This window comes from Mytilus californianus, unplaced genomic scaffold (genome assembly GCF_021869535.1).
Source record: "Mytilus californianus isolate M0D057914Y unplaced genomic scaffold, xbMytCali1.0.p SCAF_4, whole genome shotgun sequence".
Lineage (NCBI taxonomy): Eukaryota > Metazoa > Mollusca > Bivalvia > Mytilida > Mytilidae > Mytilus > Mytilus californianus.
The window spans coordinates 64,418,195-64,430,834 of record NW_026262690.1 but is presented as its reverse complement, the minus strand read 5'-3'; the positions used below and the strand labels follow the sequence as shown (position 1 = coordinate 64,430,834).

Here is a 12,640-nt window from a genome sequence, read left to right as displayed (position 1 = left end):
TTTTCATTATTTACTCCTTAAAATTAAATTATAAGGAATGTCTGTAATATTTTTTCTGTCTATTCGAAATAACCTAAAGTTCTGACACAGATTCATTGTAGTCTAAGAACTTAAAAATTTGAAACTGGACATTTACCTATTATAGTCCAATATCCAAAAGCTATGGTTAGAATCAGCATATCAAAGAACCTCAAGAATTCAATTTTTGATGAAATCAAACAAAGTCTAATTTTGGACCCTTTGGACCTCAATGTTGACCAATTTGATGACGGGGCAAAAAATCCAAAATATAAGTACACGATTAGATTCAGCATATCAAAGAACCTCATATATTTAATTTTTCTTTAATTTTCGACCCTTTGGACCTCAATGTGGACCACTCAAAATCAGACCAAACAGGTCCCAAAATCCAAAATCTAAACACACGGTTAGATTCAGCCAAGGATTTGTATAGTATATCTTACTATACAAATCCTTGATTCAGCATATTAAAGAACACCAAGAATTCAAGACTTTGAATTAAACTACATTGAAATTGGTCAAGAAATAAGCAATTTATTACAAAGTATTAGAAAAGTATTGTTTTTGGCCCCTTTTTCCTAAAAGGTTAGAGCCATAACCCCTAAATTTAAAATAATTCCCAACCTTTCTTTTTTGGTATGGAATCTTGTGGTACAATTTCATAGGGATCCATAGACTTATACTCAAATTATTTTCAAGAAACCACAAAATCCTAGTTTTTTGGCCCCTAATTCCTAAACGTTTTAGGCCATAACTCCCAAAATCAATCCCAACCTTCCTTTTGTGGTATGGAACCTTGTAGAACAATTTCATTGAGATCCATACACTTATTCTCTAGTTATTGTCTGGAAACCAAATGTCTAAGCCTTTAATGCTAGATAATTAGTTGGTAGTTTCTGACAAGAAGATTAATATAATTGTGCATCTATAAATAACAAGAGGCTCTAAAGAGCCTGAATCGCTCACCTGTATTTTAGAGAAGATTTTTAAATGTTAGCAAACTTGATGAACAAATTGTGTAAAATTGTCTTTAAAGGGCAATAACTCCTTAAGGGGTCAATTGACAATTTTGGTCATATTAACTTTTTTGTAGATCTTACTTTGCTGAACATTATTGCTGCTTACAATTTATATATATCTATAATAATATTCAAAATAATAACAAAAAACTGCAAAATTTTGATAAAACTACCAATTCGGTGGCAGCAACCCAACAATGGGTTGTTCGATTCGTCTGATAATTTCATGGCCGATAGATCTTGACCAATTAAACAATTTTACCCCATGTCACATTTGCTTTAAAAGATTTAGTTTTTGAGATATAAGCCAAAAACTGCATTTGACCCTTTTGTTCTATTTTTAGCCATGGCGGCCATGTTTGTCGATGGATACAAACTTCGGATACAATTTATAAACAAGATACCCTAAGGAACATTTAGTTAAAGTTTGAAGGTAATTGGCCCAGTAGTTTCAGAGGAGAAGATTTTTAAATGTTAGCAAACTTGATGAACAAATTGTGTAAAATTGTCTTTAAAGGGCAATAACTCCTTAAGGGGTCAATTGACAATTATGGTCATATAACTTTTTTGTAGATCTTACTTTGCTGAACATTATTGCTGCTTACAGTTTATATATATCTATAATAATATTCAAAATAATAACAAAAAACTGCAAAATTTTGTTAAAACTACCAATTCGGTGGCAGCAACCCAACAATGGGTTGTTCGATTCGTCTGAAAATTTCAGAGCTGATAGACCAATTGACCAATTTTACCTAGTCAGATTTGCTCTAAAAGCTTTAGTTTTTGAGATATAAGCCAAAAACTGCATTTGACCCCTATGTTCTATTTTTAGCCATGGCGGCCATGTTTGTCGATGGATCAAAACTTCGGATACAATTTATAAACTAGATACCCTAAGAAACATTTAATTAAAGTTTGAAGGTAATTGGCCCAGTAGTTTCAGAGGAGAAGATTTTTGAAATAGTTTACGACGACAGACGACGACGACGGACGCCAAGTGATGGCATAAGCTCACATGGGGCCCTTTGGGCCCCGGTGAGCTAATTATTTATTAAAGACATAATCTGAAACAACTGTTATTTTAATTGTCTAAATTTGAATTGAACAATATAAAAAATAAATAAAAAGGATACATATGGCCCTTCATATTGTAAAATCCAAACATTGTAATACCGTGATCGAACAAGCACTTCACTTTCAAATCTCTCCACTTCTCCCTATCAGTTTCAAAAAGAGAAGTCACTTCTCCCTATGATTCTGAAGTAGTGTGAGCCCTGGTCTAAGGACAACGACAACGCTCACAATGCCATAACAGTCTACCAAAAATTACTTAGAAAACTTGACTGAGCAACACGAACCCCATCAAAAATTGAAGGTGATCTATTCTGCCCTGGTAGGGTAAGCAGATCCTGCTCCTCATATTTTAAGGATGATGTTTCCGTGGTAAAAATCTACCAGATGTTTGTGTGTTTCTACAAAGTCAGGAACCTTGTCAGTGGACATAGTTGTCTTGATTCCTATCCTGAATGTTTTTGGGATTTTACATATTTTCTTCGACACGATAGATTGAGTGTGAAAAATCTTAATGTTGACGACCCAAAAAGCTGTTCATGTTCAAGGGGTATAACTCGTCTGACTTGGAAAGGTGACATGTGTTTTTTTTTACAACACCTAGGCTTTCGGAAAAGGATATTGCTAAAAGGTTCCATTGCATTATCAATGAGGTATAAGAACTTAAAAATTTGAAATTGGACATTTACTTATTAGTGCCCAATATCCAAAATCTAAATACATATTAGATTCAGCATACAAAGAACCGAAAGAATTCAAAGTTTTATTTTGGACCCTTTGGACCTCAATGTGGACCAATTTGATAACGGGGCCCAAAATATCAAAATCCATATACATGGTTATATTCAGCATATCAAAGAACCCCTTGAAATCAATTTTTGTTAAAATCAAACTAAGTTTAATTTTGGCCACTTTGGATCTTAATGTGGACCAATTTGAAAACTGGGCCCAAAATCTAAAAACACGGTTAGATTCAGCATATCAGAGGACCACAAGAATTCAATTTTTGTTGATATCAAACAAAGTTTTATTTTGGACCCTTTGGACCTCAATGTGGACCAATATAAAAACAGGGCCCAAAATCCAATATCTAAATACACGGTTAGATTCAGCATATTAAAAAACCACAAGAATATTCAATTCTTTGAATTAAACCCCTTTGAAATTGGTCAAGAAATAAGCAATTAATACAAAGTATTAGAAAAGTGTTGTTTTAGCCCCTAATTCCTAAACAGTTTGTACAATAATCCCAAAAATCATTCCCAACCTTCCTTTTGTGGTATGGAACCTTGTGGTACAATTTCATAGAGATCCACTAATACTCAAGTTATTGTCTGGAAACCAAATGCCTAAGGACAACGACAACGCCATAACATTGTACGAGCTAAATTTGTGGTCTTATAAAAATCATTGCATTTTACATGTCCTTATATATTCAAACATTTGTTAATTTTAAACAACATATTTGTCACAATTTTTGTTTGTGCTTATTAGATAAATTTTCACATGTCTGATTTATCTTTTAAGATATTGCTCTAAGTACAGCTACACACAATTGGTAACTGAAATAAAAAAAAAAGACCTTAATTGGTCTTCTACCTGTCAATTCAAAGATGACAATAATCACAATACAATGTATTAACAAAAGATTATAATGCTGGGTTAAAATAAAGTATAACTTGAATATAACAGTCATTATAAAATATACATCTTTAAATTGTGAATACATGTACAATACTTTTTACTTAGGAGGACTTTCAATACTGTAACAGTTTATTTTTACAGAAGTAAATAAATCAATTATGTCTAAACTAATACTAGCATGAATTATTTATGAAAGACCTATTTTCAATAAAATTGGTATTCCTTGAAGAAAAAAAAACAACAAAAAACAAAAACAAAATTCAATATTTCCCCTTCTTTTTGATAAGAAAAACATTTTCACTTCAAATCTCAATTTTATCAGAAATGTAGATTTTTGAATCCCCTAAATTTATTATTGGATTATTCAAAAATTTGTAAGGGTTCCGTGGAACCCAGTGTCTCGCCTACTTTTTCTGTTAATCGCAGGCTCAACAAAAATGAGGAAGTAAATCAATAAAAATATTCCTCTTCATACTATCTTTTGATTGTAAGAAGCTTCTGTCCAAGTTTGGTAAAAATCCAGGATAGTTTATGAATCTAATAAATGTTTAAAAACTTTAACTGCAGACTGAATGTAATGTTAACTGGAAGAAAACAAAATTTCCTTCTAGATACTAGCATTTGATCATAAACAAGTTTCTGTCCAAGTTTGGTACAAATCCAAAATAGTATAAGAAAGTTATTAAAATTTTAAAAACTTTAACCACAGAGTGAATATGTTGTTTCCCGGCAGAAAATTTAAGTCCATTTTAAAGTAAAATACAGAAAAAATGGATTTATTTTTTTACAAAATTTCCTTCTAGATACTAGCTTTTGATCATAAACAAGCTTCTGTCTAAGTTTGGTACAAATCCAAAATAGTATAAGAAAGTTATTAAAGTTTTAAAAACAGAGTGAATGTAATATTTCCTGGCAGAAAAACTAAGTCCATTTATCATGTTTATAAGTAAAATATGGAAAAAAAGGAATTTTATTTTTACAAAATTTACTTCTGGATACTATCTTATGATCATAAACAAGCTTCTGTCCAAGTTTGGTAGAAATCCAGGATAGTTTAAGAAAGTTATTAAAATTTCAAAAACTTTAACCACAGAGTGAATATGTGTGGACGCGGCCGACGACGACGACGCCAACGACGGAATGTAGGATCGTTATGTCTCGCTTTTTCGACTAAAGTCGAAGGCTCGACAATAAAAATCACTCAGGGTCTTAATTGACCTCAAATAAATCTAATAGATCAAACATATTATAACAAAATTGTCTTTGTATGTCCAGATATAACAGATGTTCAAAGTTTACACTGTGCTTTGACTTTCCAACTTGCATCTTTAAGCAAAATAAATTACTCAAAAATAGGTGGACCTGACATATTTGATCCCCTTTTCACAATGAAAATCAACACATATATAGCTAAAAATGCTGATATGAACTCACTATGCATATGACCGTCTTATGCATATTTTAGCCAAGATGCTTTTGGAATGAGAAAAACTCAATTTCTATACCAGCGAGTTTTACCTAATACACAAGTTATTTCTACCTTCCAACATGTAATGATGTCCTCACAAAACAAGATTGAAAAAAATCATTAAAATACATTTTGTTGGTATCAATTACATGAATATCCATATTTCATAATATTTTAACATGCCTAAAGTAAACAAAATTATTTTAACAAATTATATATTTTTTAAATATGATTAATAAAAATGTTCATTTAAGAAATGATATTGACCATAAACACAGTTTGAGGTTTGTTCATTTTAATCAGAACGTAATCAAAAAGTAATCAGGGTTACAACCTATAAAAGTAATTGATTAAATTAAATTACATGTAATCAGATATTTGGCTGATTAATGATTACAATGATTAGTATCATTACTTGAAAAATTGTAAACGAGAATGATTATAATTACAATTAACCCAAGCATGATTATCATTTCCCTGTTTGAAAGATTCTATCTTTTTTAACCATCTTGCTTTTTATTTAAATTTGAAAGTATTAGTTAAGATGGCCCGAGAACACAGTTATTTCAGAGTGCATTTCTTTTAGACAATAAATTCAAATTAAAAAAATCGCACCTGCTCTATCTCAAAAAGATTTTTCACAGTGTAGTGTACTGCTATTGGGACAAATAATATAAAAATTATAGAAAAGTCTACCAGCTCTAACTCAAAATATTTACAATTCTTTGTTAAGGGGTCTAAAATTCAGTTTATCTGCTTCAGACATACTAATTTGCAACCTTTTTAAACTGGACCAAATCACTACTTAACATAAAGATTCAGCATCCAATTTTTTTTAACATATAATTTCACCCTTTTACTTAATATTTCATGCATAAAATATAAAGAAATAAATTTGGAAAGTGTATGAAAAAAACTTGCAAGTTATACACTGTCCACACTAGGGACTATATTCGTAGACAACGAAAAACAAAGGATGATAACTGGACCAGATGGGACAATAAATGAATAAGACATTGCTACCTTGGACAGGGTAGGTATTTTGCCTTTGATAGATTTTATTTTATTTCCATGTTCTTAACTTTTAAAACAATAAATATATCCTCAGGTTCAGATATAAGAGATTACCATAAATTATCAAAATATATCCCACTTCAAAAATCTTATGCTTTTGGTAATGTTTTATATTCTATAACAGAAGAAAGAGTAACTTCTATTGGAAAAGTACCTTACAAAATCTTTCTTTTTCAATACAGCTACTTGTGAGATTTTTTTATAAAATTAGTATTGAAACTTTTATTTTACATTGAAAATTTTGAATAAGAAAATCCTGTTATTTAAGAGAAATTTCCAACTATTCTTCTTAGAAATAGGAGACAGATGTATAAATGAATGCAGCTATGAACACATGTACACATTTGCAGAACATAAGACATAGGATATCACAATGATTCATGGGTTGTTTCTATGTCCTATAGAACTCACTCCCTTTTTAACACTCTCATCATGAAACATTAGTGATTTGTGATCAAAGTCTGATAATTTAGGAAAACTTAAAGGTTCTTCAGAAAAGATGTTTTGAAGTCGGCTTTTCTAGTCTTTGAGATACTGTTGTCGTGTTGGCTCCTCTACTAGTTTTGTTCCATATGAAATCTGTGGGAATAGAACATCAAATCCACACATTCTTAATGTACCATACTGAAATAAATTAAAACTTGAAATATTATTTTGGTTAAATATTAGAACATTATCTATTGGAGATTTAATCAATGATTGATTGTTGTTTGATTAACGTCCAGTGCTAAATATTTCATGCATATTCAAAACGAGAACATATTACTATTAATAGAATAGGAAGGTTCTGCATGATATGTCGACCCTAATGAGAACTGTAACTGAAAGTTAAGGTATGTTGGATAGGGGCAAATATTTTTTTCTTTCAACAGGCCACCTACAGTCTCCTCAATTAATTATTGCAAGGGTGCTTCCTGTGCATAGAGTGTAGGACTCACCTACACGAGGTGTTGTTTAAAAAGTCCCCTTGCCAATAGGAACTGAAGTGACTGCATATTTAAAACTATTTTATACACACTCAGGAGCTCAGGAATCTTAATTTTGACTGTAATATCATTTATATATCCAATGTAAACACTAAGAAAATAAGCCATTGTGCAACATGCAGATAAATCAAACAGATTAATACATGATGGTATATGTTGTATCTTCTTGATCTGTATCGGGGTGAAGTTGTTTTTGTAAGAAAGCAAACTGACATATATAAAAGTACCCATATATTTGTATGTTTATTTTGTAATAAAGTAGGATGTATTATGTAATGAAACTCTACATGGAAAATGAGTAATATGGAAATATAGGGAAATTAGCTTTCTGGTGCACTTAGCTGCAGAAAACATAAAGACGACATGTTTCCCACCAAAGTTCTAAATTGAAATAATAGATATAGTTTTATTTACTGACAGGTATACTTTTTCGTCTGAATTATTATATAGGTTCTTCATGAAATTAAAAAAAAATAATTATGGTTTAAATCTTTTTAAAATTTATGCACAGCTTATAATAAGACAAGGAAGGTTATAACTTTGGGAAAAGGGAATTAAGGTGTAATACCACCATTGATTTTCCCCTATTAGTCTTTGTTAAATTTGCACTTTTCAAAAAATTGTGCAGAATTTATCTTTGTTTCAAATAAAGAAATACTTGGCATGAGTAAAGTTTGATCCTGTCCAGTACTATAGAAAAAATTTCACATAACATTTCATTGCATATAAGAAAATAACCATCACTGGAAGTTAACCAATCAAATTTTCCCCCTTTTTTAACCTGTATACAAGCTTTAGTAACCATGTAACCTCAAGTTTCCAAAATATTCTATAGAAACCCCAAATAAAAAAATAATGGTGCTTTGAAATACCCAAGATATATGTTTATGACCCAGAAATGTTTTACTGCAATGAAATGTAGGATCAATTACCTACAACTGTCAAATTCAAGGGAATATTTTTTTTCGACCTATTTTCGTATGCAACCGGTTGTGATGTACTATGATTTGGTGGTATTACACCTAAAGAAGACTTTTTTGTTAAATAAACTGAATGTGACTTTTTTCCTTTGTTATACTGGTTATTTCAAGCATTCCTGTCAAGTTTTGTCATAATCAGTTCAATAGTTTGAGAAAAATCTAGTATAATGTAAGACGACATCTGCAGCGATTCGAGCTAAATTTCTTCGAAAAATCCAAACCAAGCCGCATCATGATAGAATATAGTGTGGACCAATAAAGGATCAAATATTTATCTCATCTGCCTACAAACAGTTGAATATGATTCAAAAGATGACTTTAGGATGATAAATACTACCAATGGACCTCTTTGTCTTCCTTATAAGGTCTCTTTTGGTCCATTTATACCTCTCATTTCCTCAAAATTTCTACTTTATAGGCCAATAAATAAAAATTTTGGGGTAACTTTCACTCATTTATGATAGAAATGTTATAATAAATGATTAATTGAAGTATTCAAGCTGAATGAACTATCCGTATAAAAGTTTACTGTCTCCAAGGAGGTTTCAATAAGTCCTTACGTAAAACTTAAATTTACGCCGCGTTCCAGAGAGGGACATAAAAAGCTTCTCTTTTGGTGAATAATTTGTTGTTACTGCTTTAAAAATAATTTCATTTACTTAAAACTATATATTTATTAAAGTATTTCTTAGGAAAAATTTTCTAGTATAGCAGAATATAAGAAAAAAGGAGAAAAAGCTCCCCAAAACTCTAAGTATGGCTTATTCTGTCAACTTATATTCATGGTAAAGTCCTATTTCAAGGAAATTTTCTCATAAAATGTGTTTTGGAGACTCAATCCACTCAGAATATTTCATTATTAGTAATATTTCACTTAAATAGCAAGAAATTTTAACACATGAGAGTACTCACAAGGTCAAAGGTGCATGTACAGCTTCCTATATTAGGTGTAATACCACCATTGATTTTCCCCTATTAGTCTTTGTTAAATTTGCACTTTTCAAAAAATTGTGCAGAATTTATCTTTGTTTCAAATAAAGAAATACTTGGCATGAGTAAAGTTTGATCCTGTCCAGTACTATAGAAAAAATTTCACATAACATTTCATTGCATATAAGAAAATAACCATCACTGGAAGTTAACCAATCAAATTTTCCCCCTTTTTTAACCTGTATACAAGCTTTAGTAACCATGTAACCTCAAGTTTCCAAAATATTCTATAGAAACCCCAAATAAAAAAATAATGGTGCTTTGAAATACCCAAGATATATGTTTATGACCCAGAAATGTTTTACTGCAATGAAATGTAGGATCAATTACCTACAACTGTCAAATTCAAGGGAATATTTTTTTTCGACCTATTTTCGTATGCAACCGGATGTGATGTACTATGATTTGGTGGTATTACACCTTAACTCGTTCTATTTCTTACTTGAATTGGCCATAATAAAACATTGATATCGCTACTCAGACCCATTGGAGATGTCATATCTTTAGTACAACCAGTCGTTAACGACAACACTGTTCGTTTACCCTGAAAAAAGAACACAATAATAAAAAAAAGTGTAGATTAATAGATAATTTATTCACAAATTGAGCAGTTTTGTAATTTTTTAATTTACTAATACCGGTTTATGAAGTCTATAAATCCACTTTTTCACTTGACATTGAAATGAAAAACAAAGAGAATTAGTTTCACACTTAATGTTAAATTAAAATACACAAAAACATGTACCTGCTACAGGCCTATTAGATTTCAGTACTGTATGGTATATACTGTACAGCTGCTTACATTCTATTCAAAACATGTTGATCTAAGATTTGATTCAATTATTAAAAAGTAACGATGAAAACATATCCCACTAATTCAAATATCAATTATGTTTTGAATTAAACAACTGGCATATTTACAATGTACTTATAAATTATATATACAGCTTACGCAATCATAGGGAAACACTTTAATGCTACAAGCCTACAATAAACTTGTCTGATCTTTCAAAGTTTTCAAGTAATCTCAGTTCATTTCTAAAATGTATAGCCTAAGAGAGGTAACACACATCTTATTATACAACTTAAGTTACAGAACATCATCAAACAAAAATGAAATAAGATGGACAATGATCCCAAGTGTTCCAAGGCTTAACTTATTATTTTAAAGTGCAATACTTATGTATATGTTTTTGAGAGAAAGCACCATTTTCACAAGTTCATTTTTTAAAGTAATAATGTAGTCATAGAATACTGACATTTTATGTATTCCTAAAAACCATCAGTTTTAATCACAAAGAGTAGAACTGCTAAAGTTGGTTCTAATTCTAATTTAAATCTTGTTGTACAAAAATGTAAGTTCTTGAGCTCTTTAGTTTGTGGAATAAAATCATTTGTCTGATTTACATACACCTCGCATCATTCTGTTTATTAATTAAGATTATGGTAGCCTTTGGCTCTTTAAACAAGTAACAATAATATTATAAAAGTACCTTCATAAATCCCTGATCCAAGACATTCTGTGATTCAAAGTCAAATGCAAAGCTATCACAGAAAACCCGATCAAACCATCCCTTCAGAATGGCTGGAACAGATGACCAGTATAATGGGAACTGGAATATGATAAGATCTGCACGTTTTAATTTGTCCGTTTCATTGGCTATGTCCAGAGACTGGCAATTATGTCTATAAGCATGTCTTCCTTCTTCCGTGTAGTTAAACAAATTAGGATCCTGCAAAGGACCTGAAAGAACCATCAGGTATTCAGAAAAGTTACTGACCAAATGTTGTTGCCTTTTAAGTTATCATTTGCACTTTGCAATATTTTCCCTTGTATCCAAAAAACTTTTTTTGCATGTAGTAAAATTATATCCCATTTGGGGGTAATTTAAACCTATATTAAAATTCGTTTGGGAGATACATGTACATGTAATCCCCATCTTGTTAAAATCCTAAAATTCTAAAATTTATTCCAAAATAAGCTAGGCTAAAGCAGCAAATTCACAATCTGAATCTTTCTGTTTATTTTGTACCAGCAACATTTATCCAATATCTATGTTCTAGTATATGTGTACATGTAGCTATAATGGGAGTCCCTGTTAATTACAGGTGATATTGTTGATGTGTCAGTTTACTTTAAGTTTTATAATTTTTCAAACTTATATCTTATAAGGAATTCAGGGATTAAAACCAAGATTCTACATGTATATATGTGCATTATGTAAATAATTCACTTGCACTAATAGGTGTAAACAATTACGGTTTTTACATTTTTGTATATTTTTACTTTTGGGACAATAACAGCTGATTAATATTTTATGAAGGAATGCATATTATAACCCTTTTTGTTACTGTATAGTATTTTAATTCTAAATTTTGGATTTTTAAAGGGAGCTACCATTTGATTTTTATTGGGGAGGGGGGTTCTAGATGAAATTTGAAAAAAAAGGCAGGACAGGAGTTTTGAGTTTAAAAAAAAAGCCGGATGAGCAAAGTTCTTGGCAAAAAAAAAGGCAGGATGACAATTTATGTAAAAAAAGTCAGGATAAACTAATAAAAAAAAAGGCAGGTCCGATTAGAGTGAAAAATAAAAAGGCAGGACAGAGATAACAACTAAATAAAAATGCAGGACAGAGATAACAACTAAATAAAAATGCAGGACAAAATTTTTCATCCAAGCCCCCCCCCCCCCCCCACCACCAATAAAAATCAAATGGTAGCTCCCGAAGTACGTAGTAAAAAATTAAATCTTACATATGACGGTGACATGTGTACATGTACTTACCCCTTATATCATTTTTCGTTGCACGTGGTTCAAATTGTTGTGAATACAAATCAGAGACTTCAACCGAATGTCCCAAACTCCGTAATGTATCTACAGCAGCATCCTTGAGAGCTCCATTGAAGGATTTTCCGTCTTGATGGGCAAACACAAGGAGAACATGTTTTTGACTAGGATCACACATAACGTGTACAGATGTGTTACAAAGTCGAAGGAGCTTGGTAGACTTTCAACAAGCCGCTAGGTTGGTCCCCTCCGTAAAATATTCAGCAGTATGCCTTCGAAATATACAAATATTAAACTTGTCAAGTAACGGTCGGGTACCAGTCTACTAGGGTTCAAAAGGTAGTATGCATGCATGTTCTGTATCTTCCTCCTTTAGTAGGAGCACCACCATGGGTTATGGTGCCAGTCATCAGTACATAATTTTGTTTTTCCTTATGCTTTAAGGTGTATATAGTTGCTACAATTATACCCTATGGGTAGTGCTCCACAATTAATGGAGGAACTTACAAGAAACTGAACTGAACTGTACAGGAGTACATTTAATATACTGTATCGGTACAGATTTAATGTGAGCATTTGCCTACCCAATTTCTCAA

General features: G+C 31.2%; 1 protein-coding gene across 1 annotated transcript; it reads right to left on the bottom strand.

The window, feature by feature from the left end:
* Nucleotides 1-535: 535 nt before the first annotated feature.
* LOC127738320 (ribosyldihydronicotinamide dehydrogenase [quinone]-like) lies at nt 536-12,376 on the bottom strand. The gene is made up of 4 exons (XM_052249520.1): nt 12,042-12,376; nt 10,750-11,000; nt 9,699-9,800; nt 536-6,924 (listed from the first exon to the last, which is right to left on the bottom strand). Exons 1-4 carry the CDS (start codon nt 12,220-12,222, stop codon nt 6,820-6,822), a joined length of 639 nt encoding a protein of 212 aa, XP_052105480.1. The 5' UTR covers nt 12,223-12,376; the 3' UTR covers nt 536-6,819.
* Nucleotides 12,377-12,640: the final 264 nt, after the last annotated feature.

Bases quoted from the DNA above. Each gene is read 5' to 3' on its own strand.
- LOC127738320 (XM_052249520.1), bottom strand. From the start codon at position 12,222: ATGTGTGATCCTAGTCAAAAACATGTTCTCCTTGTGTTTGCCCATCAA. The intron at 11,001-12,041 runs GTAAGTACATGT...TGGTTCTTTCAG, and splicing joins AACGAAAAATGATATAAGGG to GTCCTTTGCAGGATCCTAAT. The intron at 9,801-10,749 runs GTACTTTTATAA...TTCTTTTTTCAG, and splicing joins TGGATCAGGGATTTATGAAG to GGTAAACGAACAGTGTTGTC.